The sequence below is a fragment of the Alligator mississippiensis genome, chromosome 3 (assembly GCF_030867095.1).
Source record: "Alligator mississippiensis isolate rAllMis1 chromosome 3, rAllMis1, whole genome shotgun sequence".
In the NCBI taxonomy this organism is placed as follows: Eukaryota; Metazoa; Chordata; order Crocodylia; family Alligatoridae; genus Alligator; species Alligator mississippiensis.
In genome coordinates this window covers 203,058,036-203,071,315 of record NC_081826.1, presented here as the reverse complement: position 1 = coordinate 203,071,315, position 13,280 = coordinate 203,058,036, and the positions used below count along the sequence as shown (strand labels likewise).

At 43.1% G+C, this 13,280-nt stretch overlaps 1 protein-coding gene across 1 annotated transcript in view; it reads left to right on the top strand.

Annotated features, from left to right (window-relative positions):
- Positions 1-13,280, top strand: part of KIF27 (kinesin family member 27) — a 50,702-nt gene that overhangs the window by 17,578 nt on the left and 19,844 nt on the right. Inside the window, exons 5-8 of the mRNA XM_006263728.2 lie at positions 2,818-2,961; positions 11,079-11,288; positions 12,089-12,255; positions 12,655-12,788. Coding sequence (XP_006263790.1) covers positions 2,818-2,961; positions 11,079-11,288; positions 12,089-12,255; positions 12,655-12,788 — 655 coding nt within the window. The remainder of the gene's footprint in view (positions 1-2,817; positions 2,962-11,078; positions 11,289-12,088; positions 12,256-12,654; positions 12,789-13,280) is intronic.

Below are 13,280 nucleotides of genomic sequence, written 5' to 3'. Positions count from 1 at the left end.
ACATCAGAGAATACACAGCATAAGCTTTCTTTAAGCAGGGGGTTTACTTCATCAAATGCTGATGAAGTAAATTTGTTGCTTATGAAGGCTTATGCTATGCACCTGATTTAGTTAGTCTACAAGGTGCAAATCTACCCTGCCTTCTGTCTGACTTCAGAGTAACACACCCACAACTACCTCACTCTACTTAGGTTAGACACTGATGAAAGGTTTAAAACCTCTAACCCTAGGGTATTATTATACCTTACACTTAGCACATGCTAACATTTACAATGCTAGTGTTAATGCTAGTGTCTGAGTGTTAAAGCAGTAAGAAGCAATTAGGTCTCATGGTAGAAGTGATATCTTTTATTAGACCAATTAGATTTTTGCAAAAAAAAATGTCTTCAATTGCAAGCTTTTGGGCACAAACACCCTTCATCAGGCATTGTAGAAAAGACTGTAAAAGTTCTCCTGGGTAGAAATGAAAGTTCATATTTCATAGGAGAGTTGAAGGTGGTAAAATCTCCTGTTTGGAAAAGTTCATTTTATATGCAGATTAGGCTCAGAGAAAAGTTGGAATAATGTGTTTACCTCAACGTTGTTTGTTGGTAAGCAGGTTGTATTCATATAGTAAAGCACATGCTATGTACCATCCGGGTGTAATAAAGTTATGCCTTTTCCAGCAAGGAGTGCTTCAGATCGCATTACTGAACACCTGTTGAGCTGAGGTCAGACTGCTCCACTGAGGTAATATGATAAGGAGATTATAGCAGGAAGGGGGTGCAGGAGGAGGGGAGGTTGGGTACCCAGCAGATAGTTTTTGGGTTCCCACCCCACCCTCTGCACCGTAGCCAACCAGTCCCAGTGCCATAAGGAGGCTGGGAGCTATAAACAGCAGTTTTTGGCCCCCAGCCTTCTATACCACATGGGAGCCTACTCAAGACTGTGGTCCAGTGTGGGGGCCGGGAGGAACCCCAGCACTGCATGAGAGCTTGTCTCAGCCCCTGCACTACACAGGAGCTGGTTCAAGATTCCTGTGCGGTGTGAGGGCTGGGAGCAACCCTGGCACCGCATGGGAACCAGTTCAAAGCTCCCCTGTATTGTGGGGGTTGGGACTGGCTTTTGTGTGGTGCTGGGGTCACTCTCAGCCTCCTTACTGTACCAGAGATTTGACCTGGCTCCAGTGTGATCTCAGGTGATTTTCAGGCTCGTCTTTGGGATGCCACATGAGTCTAGAACTAAAATCGGCTGATTTTCGGTCTCAACTCTGAGATTAAACTGGAGTCGGCTCAAGACTCTGGTAGGGTACTACAATCTATATTTAGATCATAGTAAGCATTAATGTATGATTAGAAAGCTTTCTAAGTTGTATTGATGTTTACTAAGATCTAAATATAACATGTGCTACATTTAATGTGTAACAATAACCCTAGTGCCCGCTTACCATCAGAGAGTTTATTTGCTTTAATTACTACAGCGTTGTAAGAGGAATCTTTGCTTCCATGGTGCAAGCAGTGCAACAAAATCACACATTTTATGAGTTGAAATATACACTCTGAATTCTGGTGCAGTTCATAGACTTTCTCATACCTATATACATTCTGTTTTCAAACTACTTTTCCTTAATTCCTTTTAAAAAGGAAATAAGTGCTTCCAGTCTTATTTCTTTTTACTCAGAATTGTCTGCTGTCCCCTTTTCCCTTGTCACTTGGCCTTCCAGATTATTTTACCGCCCCCCTGCCCACCGCCACCTTCACTGCTTCCCTGCCCACCAGTCGCTTCTGCTGCACCACGTGGCTCCCATCTGCATGGTCAGACTGTGGGAGCATGGGGCCCGCGCCGGTATCCCGGGGCCAGGAGTGGGAGGGTGTGTGTATGTGTGTGTGTGCGTGCGTGCATCCGAGCAATGAGAGAGGGAGGGAGAGCAATGAGGGGGAGGGACAGAGTGTGTGTGTGTACAACGAGGGAGGGACACAGTGTGTGTGTTCATAGGGCAAGTCCCACATGCACACCCCACTATACACATGCACCCACACCCCTCCTCGCACATACAGACCACCGCACCCACACCCCCTCATACACTGCAACACCCCTCCCCCACATCCACACCCCCCCCCCCCCACATGCTCCCTCACCACACACCCACAACTCCCACACCTATCTATCCAGGCTTTTATAGACTTATTCCTCAATGCTAGACTGAAATATGTGGTAATCAAGAGACTCTGAATCAGTGCTGGGAAGGAAAAAAGTTTGGGTAGGTCCATGGGTGTCACAGAGTCTCCCTGACGAACCCTGTAACCTTTTGGACCTGCTTGGAATCCCGTGGCTACAGAGCTCAAGCAGGCTATGCAGCCTCTTAACATAGGGCAACATATGTAAAGACCACCGCAGAAGTTTTCAGGTCTTTTCAGTCTGTTGTGTGGTTATCACCTGTGGTGCAGAACAAGTAAAGCAGTCTTCATTATTTTGTGATAAATGTATATATTATCCTGGCATTTAAAGCATGTAGAACTTGACTGACTCTGTATGCTGAAAGAAATACTGTATTTATATATCATTTGGTACAGTAACTCTGGTTAGTGGCATTTTTTTCTTATAGAGAAAGGAACTTGTGAGAATGTTAATAGATGTCTTTACAAAACTGAAGGAGTGTTTAGAGAAACTGTGGGTGAGCCCTCATAGAATCACCACTCCAATTTTGGAGGGCCTACGAGTTGTTTGTATTGGAAAATGTCACTTGCCCACTTTTAACACCTTATTACAGGCTAATGACAAGATCCTTCCTAATGCCATTCCTTTCATCCCCACTCCCACTTTTCTGTTGTTATCTAGCTGGCTCTAGCTACAGATGAAGAAATGTTTAGTCAGAAGGAGCAAGAGCTAAAAGTGTTACAGGATCAAATACAAGCATTATTACAGGAACACCAAGAATGCTTAGAATATCTAAAAGAGGCCCAAGAAACAAATAGACTACAGGTAAGTTTTCCTCTTATATATTTTACTTAACTTTGGTTCAGTTCAGGTGCACATTTGAATGTAATCATTTTAATTGTTGATTTAGGGCCATATTCTGCATTCCTTACTTAGACAAAACTATTTTCTCATCTGTGGGAGTCTTGTCTGAGTCAGGGCTGCACAATTTAAGTCTTAGGCTCTATAGTTATGACCAGCTGAGAGAATATTAGTTTGGTTTCACTCTGCATAATAGCTGAAAAACAGGACTGAAAATCAGGGGACCTAGATTACAGCCTAGCTGTGCTAAAGACTGAATTTGTGACCTTGGGTGAATCATTCAGTCTCACTGGTGCTTAGCCATCTGTGAAAACAGTAACAGTAATATTATAATAAAAATGTCATAGACATTCATTTGTCAATAGTTACAAAGATTTCAGATTAAAGGTGCTATAGAATGTTTGTTACACTTTTTCAAAGTTCAGTGGCAAGATTTCAATTCGAAGCAGACTGCAAAAGTTCCATCATTTTAAATAGAACAGGATCTCATCCTAGATATTTAGGAATAATTACTAACTTCATCATCTGGAGCAGTATAATGAGTTGAGTCAACTGTCTGATAGCTAAAAGCTCATGAGATTGTAAATAGAATATTTGGTGTTTCTCCTAATGCTGCCTGGCTGCCTCCTAATATTCAAGGATTCTCTAAAAATATTAAATAAAATCAGATGTAAATATTCCAAATATGGGATAGTTACTGCTATTTTCTTCAATCTCCTTTTCTCTCTTTCTTTCCTCCAATCTTATGTTCTCCCTTCTCCTCCCCTTTCCTCCATTGCCTTGTGAAGAGATCATTTCTGGGTGATTGTATAACATAAAAGGTAAGTAAACCAGCCATCACTTTCTTCTTCTCTTCCTCCCATTCTTCATTTTCTGTAGTCTCTAGCAAGGCACAGGTGGGGGGTTTTTTACCCTTACTACATAGAGGCAGCCCCAAGCTAGAGGTGTAGATTTATCTTGACTAACTAGGTTGGGATTAAAATTTACTTGCACCCTCTCTCCCTTAATGTTATCAAAATAATTGCCCCAATGTAAAAATCTGTCTTTGCAAAAGCTTTAGCTGTGGGGCTTAAAAGACTCGCCAAAGGTCACACATCATGTCAGTGGCAGAGCTAGATTTACAACTTGACACTTTCTGACTACTGAACATGAGCTCAGTCCATTCTTCCCCACCAAAAAGCAGTTATTTAAGTCAGATAGTTTAAAGCAACATTCAAGTGGCATGCAATTTGAATGCACCTCAGAGTGAATCAGATTTGTAAAAGTAACTTGCAGTACATATACATGATACTATGTGGAAATGAATCATATGTATCAGGGGTGTCAAACTTGTTTGGCCTCTTGGGCTAGATCTGAACCAAAAGGCTTCTTAGTGGCTGATCTGGACCCAGCTCTGGTGGTGGGGCAAGCAGTGGCAGTGTTAACCCTCTGGGTACCTAAGCTACTGTGTCAGTTTAGGGAGTCACCAGGTTTAACACTTCTGTCACTTGCACCATGACTGGTCCCCAGCAGGGCTCTATGCCCTGGAATTCAGCAGGAGGATAAGTGATAGCTGCATTAACCCTCACATCTCCCCAGACTGCTGCATTTGCTTGTGGAGTCACAGAGTTTAATGCTACCACTGTTGCTCACCCCACTGCCACATTTGTAGCCCCTCCTAGAGCCCTGCAGGCTGCATGATGTGATTCCATGGGCCATATGTTTGACACCCCTGATATTTATGAAGTTTTATGTCATGTGTTTGTTAAACTTGCCAAATATATTCCATTATTATAATCTGTTCTCAGTCACTTGGATGGCCAGGAACAGGGCTTGGGAAAAGCCTCCATGACTCAGTTGCTGGCTCCAGCCAGCTTCCCCATGCCACCCAGCCACCCAACTGAGTGGTTAGGCAGCAACTTAAAAACTGGTGGCTGGAAGTCAGCCTCAGACACTAGCTTTCAAATTGCAGCCCTGCCACTCAGCTAAGTGGCAGGGTAGCAAGGGGAAGCCAGTACAAGTTAGCAAAGCTGCTTGCTTCTTTCTGAAACTGGGGACTGCCTTCTTCAGAAAAGAGTCAAGGAGCAGTAGCTGCAGTTCCCCTGATCTCCTGGTCTGTGGGACAGGGAGAGAAGCTACCCCCCTCCATGCCTTCATGACCCCGCTCTCAGGAAAACACCTGAGCTTCTCTTCCAGCTCCACTCCTTCTGGTCCCCTGGAGGTGTTAAACCAAGACAAAGTATGCAGACAAGACTCCTGGGAGAAACTTTTACAGGAGCAATTTAATCCTGGTTGTTCCTGGGTTATTTTTCTCCCAGAGCAGCAATTTTTGATTTAGGAGAAAAAGCCTGAGCATCTGTACACTTTTGATTTCTACTGGAGAACAGCGATTTCCCCCATTTGAAAATGAACGTTTCTGCATAGCCACTGTCTTTACTATCAGTCAGTGAAGACAAACATATGAAGTTGGACATGAAAATGTATGTTTTGAAACAAAATATCTATATGTTCATTGTAGGTATCTGCTCTTCATCCTCTTTGTTCATAGCTGGCAAATTTTTGTAGGTGTAGTGGAAAGAAACTGATCTTGAGGATGGATTTGAAAAAGGACAGGACAGTCATGGTCAGTTTAGGAGAGAAAAGCTACACAGTATGAGAAATTTAAACAATGTGCAAAGACTAGTGTGGAAAAGACATGCAGATAAGTTCTCCAGTTTAGTATCACTAATAGAACTGCAAAATAATTGGGGAAAAGTGATGTAATACACAAGAAAAATTGAGGGCCTGATCATTCAAATATTTATGCATGTGTAACTTTAATAAAATCACTAATGAAAATAATTTAAATGGTAAAGTGTTGCTGGACCTGGTACTGGCCAAAGGGGATGATCTAGTCAGTGATCTAAGAATCGATGGAAAACGGGGTGATAGTGACCACAAGCAGATCACCTTTACTATCCATCGCAAAGCTGGCAAGTCAGTCACCAATGCATAAGTCCTTGACTTTAGGAAAGCTGACTTTGACAAGCTCAGGAGACTCATTGTTGAGACCCTAAGGGACTACAGCTCGACAGGAAGAGGTGTCCAAGAGCAGTGGTTGTTCCTCAAGGGAGCGATCCTGACAGCACAAGGGATGTCCATCCCATCTCGGAGGAAGGGTAGCAAAAGGGCACAGCAACACCCTTGGCTCAGCAGGGAACTTGAGGGCCGCCTTTGCCTAAGAAGAGAGACTTATAAAGGATGGAAGGTTGGAATCACCATGAAGGAGGAGTACCTAGCACTGGTCCATACCTGCAGGGAGCGGACCAGGAAAACCAAGGCGGCAACCGAACTCCATCTGGCTTCACATATCAAGGATAATAAAAAGACCTTTTTCAGATATGTAGGGAGTCGGGGAAAAAAAGCAAGGGTAACATTGGATCTCTGCTGAACCAAATGGGACAACTGATAACTGACACCCAGGAAAAAGCTAACTTGCTTAATGGGTTTTAGGTTGTAGCCGTGTTGGTCTAAGGATATAGGCAGACAAGGTTCCTTGGGTGAATTTGATATCTTTTATTAGACTAACCCAAATGGTTGGAGAATAGTTATTAAGCAAGCTTTCGGGTTCAAAAACCCTTCGTCAGGCTAAGGACGCTGCAGCAGTTGCTGCGTGCTCTTCCTGGATGGAATGAAAAGTAAACAAGCCAGGGGCTGGGCTGGGGAGTCAGTTGCCAGGCAGATTGTAATGTATCAAAAATCCAATGTCTGTGTTTAGTCCCTGATCTCTAGTATCCAGCAGGTTGATGAAATGGAGCTCATAGGCTCGTCTCTGGGATGTGTTGTGTAAATTTCCCTTGAAGATCAGGACTGAGAGATTGGAGAGAGAGTGGCCGGCCCTCCTGTGAGAAATGTGCCCCCACCGGTAATTGGGTGTTTCTGTCTTTGATGGATTTCTGGTGTGCGTTCATTCTGGTGCGCAGTTGTTGTCTGGTCTCTCCTACATATCTTCCATCAGGGCATTTGGTGCATTGGATGAGGTATACTACATTCCTGGAGGTGCAGCTGTAAGATCCTGGGATGCTGATGGCTCTGTTGTGGAGTGTAGTAACAGTGGAGGTGGTGGAGATGTGGGGGCAGGTTTTGCATTTCTTGTCATGGCACGGTCTGGATCCTTTTGGTGTGTTCTGGGGCTGAGGAAGTTTGCTTCTTGTGATGAGGTTGGCAAGGTTCGGTGCTTGTCTGAAGGCTAGGATGGGTGGCTCTGGGAAGATTTTTTTAAGAATAGGGTCTTTTTCTAATATGGGTTGCAATTTTTTGAGGATTTTCCGTATAGGTTCAAGGGATGGGTGATAGGTCATAACCAGCGGTGTGCGATTTGTGGGTGTTTTTCTTCTGTACTGCAGCAGTTCTTCATGTGGTATCCAGGTGGCTCTTTCAAATGTGCGATCTACCTCTCTGGAGGAGTGTCCTTGCTGGGTGAAAGCCTTTTTAAGATTGGTGAGGTGGCGATCCCGGGTGTTCTCTTCAGTACAGATGCAGTGGTATCTGAGGGCTTGGCTGTATATCACAGATTTTTTGGTGTGTTTCGGGTGGTTGCTGGTTTTGTGCAGATATGTGTGTTGGTCTGTGGGTTTCTTGTATACTGTGGTCTGTATTTTACCCTTCTGGATACTGATCATTGTGTCTAAAAAGGGGATGTTGGTGCTGGAGTATTCTAAAGGAAGTCGGATGGAGGGATGGTGACTGTTGAATTTCTGGTGGAACTCAATTAGAGATTCCTGGTTCTCACTCCAAATGATGAAGATGTCATCGATATATCGTAAGTACAGCAAGGGTTTGATGGTGCAGTTCTTGAGGAAAATGGCCCCACAGTATGCCAACCTTTTTATGAGCCACCTGGAAGAAGACTTCAACAGTCACCATAAAAAGGCTTTCACCCAGCAAGAACACTCCTCCAGAGAGGTAGATCGCACGTTTGAAAGAGCCACCTGGATACCACGTGAAGAACTGCTGCAGTACAGAAGAAAAACACCCACAAATCGCACACCGCTGGTTATGACCTATCACCCATCCCTTGGACCTATACAGAAAATCCTCAAAAAATTGCAACCCATATTAGAAAAAGACCCTATTCTTAAAAAAATCTTCCCAGAGCCACCCATCCTAGCCTTCAGACAAGCACCGAACCTCGCCAACCTCATCACAAGAAGCAAACTTCCTCAGCCCCAGAACACACCAAAAGGATCCAGACCGTGCCATGACAAGAAATGCAAAACCTGCCCCCACATCTCCACCACCTCCACTATTACTACACCCCACAACAGAGCCATCAGCATCCCAGGATCTTACAGCTGCACCTCCAGGAATGTAGTATACCTCATCCAATGCACCAAATGCCCTGATGGAAGATACGTAGGAGAGACCAGACAACAACTGCGCACCAGAATGAACACACACTGGAAATCCATCAAAGACAGAAACACCCAATTACCGGTGGGGGCACATTTCTCACAGGAGGGCCGGCCACTCTCTCTCCAATCTCTCAGTCCTGATCCTCAAGGGAAATTTACACAACACATCCCAGAGACGAGCCTATGAGCTCCGTTTCATCAACCTGCTGAATACTAGAGATCAGGGACTAAACACAGACATTGGATTTTTGATACATTACAATCTGCCTGGCAACTGACTCCCCAGCCCAGCCCAGCCCAGCCCAGCCCCTGGCTTGTTTACTTTTCATTCCATCCAGGAAGAGCACGCAGCAACTGCTGCAGCGTCCTTAGCCTGACGAAGGGTTTTTGAACCCGAAAGCTTGCTTAATAACTATTCTCCAACCATTTGGGTTAGTCTAATAAAAGATATCAAATTCACCCAAGGAACCTTGTCAACCTGCTTAATGGGTATTTGGTGTCAGTCTTTCATCAGCCCAAAGGGACCGCCCTGCCTAGCATGATGTGGGACGGCCAGGGTGAGGGCGTATTTATACCCAGCATCAGTGTAGACCTTGTAAAGGAACACCTTGAGAGGCTGGAAACCTTCAAGTCAGCTGGTCCTGACAGATTACACCCTAGAGTACTCAAGAAGCTGGCAGGTGTCATAGCCCAGCCATTGGCAAAAATATTCAAAAACTCGTAGCACTCAGGCAAAGTGCCCGAAGATCGGAAGAAGGCCAATGTGGTACCCATCTTCAAGAAAGGGCAGAAAGTAAATCCTGGGAATTACAGGCCAATCAGCTTGACCTTGATCCCTGGTAACATTCTGGAAAAAATTATCAAAGATACCCTTCTGAATAAGCTGGCTGAGGGCAACACCCTGAGGGACAGCCAGCACGGGTTTGTCATGGGTAGGTATTGCCTGACCAGTCTCATCTCCTTCTATGACCAGGTGACATGTCACCTGGACAAGGGAGAAGAGATTGGCATCATATATATGGACTTTAAAAAAGCCTTTGATCTTGTGTCTCATGATCTCATGGAAAAACTGGACAACTGTGGCCTTGGCTACACGACAGTCTGATGGCTGGGAAATTGGCTCCAAGGTCGGACCCAGAGAGTAGTAGTTGATGGAAGCAAATCTTTATGGCGCTTTGTGACCAGTGGTGTCCCCCAAGGCTCTGTCCTTGGACCTGTTCTCTTTAACATCTTTATCAACAATGTGGACATTGTTGTCAGAAACACACTGGCTAAGTTTGCCGATGACACTAAACTTTGGGGCATAGGATCCACACCTGAGGATAGGCTAGTGATCCAGGTTGACTTGGATAAGTTAGTAAGTGGACGGATATAGACCTGATGATGTTCAATACCAAAAAATGCAAGGTACTCCACCTCAGGGGAGAAAAATCCCCACAGCATGTTTATAGGCTTAGCAGTGCTACACTCATTAGCACCACGGCTGAAAAAGGCTTGGGGGTCACGATTGACCACTAGATGAACATGAGCCATCACTGTGTTGTCACAGGTGGTAAAGCAAACAAAACTCTGGCTTGCATCCATAGATGCTTCTCAAGTAAATCTCAGAATGTCATCCTCCCACTGTACTCGGCCTTGGTGAGGCCGCAGCTGGAGTACTGCATCCAGTTCTGGGCTCCACAATTCAAGAAGTATGTCAAGAAGCTTGAGGGAGTCCAGAGGGGAGCGACACGCATGATCAGAGGGCAAGAGAATAGGCCTTATGATGAGAGGCTGAGAGCCATGGGACTCTTCAGCCTGGAAAAGCGCAGGCTCAGCTGTGACTTGGTGGCTGCCTATAAGTACATAAGGGGTGTGCATCAGGATCTGGGGGAACGTCTTTTCACCAGAGCGCCCCAAGGGATAACAAGGGCCAATGGTCATAAATTCCTCCATGACCATTTTAGGCTGGACATAAGGAAAAACTTCTTTATTGTCCAAGGCCTGAAATAGACTCCCTCCAGAAGTGGTGCAGGCACCTACTCTGGATTCATTCAAGAAACGTTTGGATGTTTATCTTGCTGGGATCCTATGACCCTAGCTGACTTCCTGCCCCTGGGGCAGGGGGCTGGACTTCATGATCTTCAAGGTCCCTTCCAGCCCTAATGTCTATGAAATCTATAAAATCTATGAAGCTACTTGCATTGGCAAACATAAGTTTATGTTTAAGTTGTTAGAATGAGATTCAGATTTTAACCATTGTTGTCTGGTGCATGTTTTGCTATGTGCCAAAAATGCCTGAATGAAGCAACTACAGACTAATAAGTATCCCTTCTACTTTGTGTCAGTATTCTAATATTATTAAAGTCAGTCTGTCTGTCCATAACGCTTTATTCGCGCTCTGATTGGCTGACAGAAATAGTCAGAATGCTCTAAGCATGGGGGAGTGCCGCCATTATTCCGAAGCTGTCTTAACAAATGTCTTAACAAATGGTTTTGAAGCTTGTTTATATAAAGCATTTTTGGTTTAATTTAAATTATATGCATGTTAAAATGATTTTGCAGCATTTTAACAGTGCCATAATTCACTATTAATGCACTTTAAAAATCTAAGCCTTGCAGAAGAATTTAGATCAACCTAGAACCAAGTTATTCTCTTTAGTTTGGGTAATATAAACATGATGGAGAACTGAGAACTAACAGCAGGTTGATTTGTGTTTTATTTTTGAGAATGAGAAAATGGTAGAACAGCAAGTCCTTATTGATCAGCTACAGGATAAGCTGGAGAAGTTTACAGTGACAGAAGTGTCTGTAACCAGGGGTCCTTGCAGTGACACACCAGCACCAGCTCTAGAGACATCTGCAAGACCGTACAGTGTGCCACTCACTAACAGTTTATTGTATTCCTTTCATGTTCCTTCAGGGATTGAGTGTCAAAAGGTAAGGGCTAAATAAACATATGTTTTTCCTTTATTTTCTGATTGTTATAATTTTGGTACAAGAGTTATGGGCATATATTAATGTTAGTATTGTTAGTTTCTTTTTTAGTTACCCAGTAAGGAAACAAATTAACTTTTGATTTGTGGCAATACACACTGCACTGACTGTCCCATACAATTGTACTTCTATAACAACAAGCATAAGGAGGCAGCTATTCTGATGGTTACTAAATACACATTGTTATTAGTGGGTTTTTGGTTGTAGCCGTATTGGTCTAAGGACAGGCAAGGATAGGCAGGCAAGGTTCTTCGGGTAGATGTGATATCTTTTATTAGACCAACTGGGTAGTTGGAAAAAAAGTTCTTTGCAAGTTTTTGGGTATAATCACCCTTCTTCAGGTATAGGAAGTGAACAGCAGAGACTTCCTATGCCTGAAGAAGGGTGATTGCACCCAAAAGCTTGCAAAGAACTTTTTTCCAACTACTCAGTTGGTCTAATAAAATACATCACATTGTTATTAGTAAATGATGTGTCTATTCCATTCTGATTTGGAAAGAAAAGTGCCATGTATTGAATTGGCAAGAGAACCTCCTGAAGCCTTTGGAACACATTCTCAAATCTATCTCAGAAGAGTTCTGTTAAAAGATATCAAGAAAACTTGTAGAAGCTCTTTTGTTTTTGCAGGCAAGTGCAGGTTTTAACAGATTTATGTTTGAGGCCATTTGAAAAGTCAGTCCAATTATTGCTAGATGTCTGTAAATATTTTTACCCCTGACTGTATTTTTTGGGCCTCTTGGAAGGTGCATACCAGTCCTCCTGTTTATTCGCTAGCCCAAGTAATGGCTGGATTTCGAACTCGCAGCCAGATGATGCTGAGTTATATAGAAGAACAAGATGAAGTCCTTCACTCTCATTTCTCTGATGAAGAGGAGAAGAATACAGACAGCAAAAAGAAACCAGCATTTAGGTAATGTTTTTGTTTGGTTTTTAAAGATTTTACCAAGAAACAGGTATCAAATGTACTTATTACTTAAATATTGACATATAAGTCTCCTCTGTAGTGTCACTCTGTATAAACGTATGGAGCCTCCTGATGTATCACAATAGAAATAAACCTCTTGAATGGATTGCCACAAATGCCTAGTAAAATTATTACATTTGATGTAGCTTTATAATTGGATTGTTCCAAAATCTGTTTTCAAGGCCTCAGAAAAAGGTTGGGGGTGCGTAGGTGGATTTAAGCACACACAACAATGTTTTCAGGTTTGGAGCCTAACGCATTAAGCATATATAATATTGCATGAGTTTAAATAAACAAACAACACTAAAAATTTGAACTATGGCATGGCTTGTCACTTTTCCTTAGGCACTCCATAAACCACACCTGGACACGAAAACAGGCTGCTCTTTGTTCTCCCCTTGAAATGAATGATCTGCAGTGCCAAATATACAAGTCCAGTTTACCAGACAAAACCATGTTGCAGACTGACACTGTCACAGGTAACAATGACAACTGAAAGTTATGATGCATAAGAACATGTTTGTTATCCCATGATGTGACATCGGATAATGGAATTACAAGGTTGGAAGGGATATCAAGGATGAGAAATTTACAACTAAGAATGTTCATTAGCACAGTAAATTAATATTTTTTCCTATTCAATCATAAGTCATTTTAAAACAAAAATATTTGGAAGGTTCTAACGTGGATTTGTTTTCAGAGATTCACTTTTTCCTAAAGCACATTTCAATTCTTACTGCTTAGCATCTTAGGCATTCAGATAATGCATTATTTATGTGGAAGACAAGTTGTATTATCCCTGTTTTTCAGGCAAATTGAGACAGAAAACTGAAGTGACTTGCACAAGGCCATATGTAGCTGTAAATATCCCTCCTGCTCTCTTTTAGAGTTTTGGAGCATCATTGGGCATATTAAAGACAAATGGTACACTGGTAGTGGCTTCAAAAGTGTGGGACTGTGCAGCAGCTGTT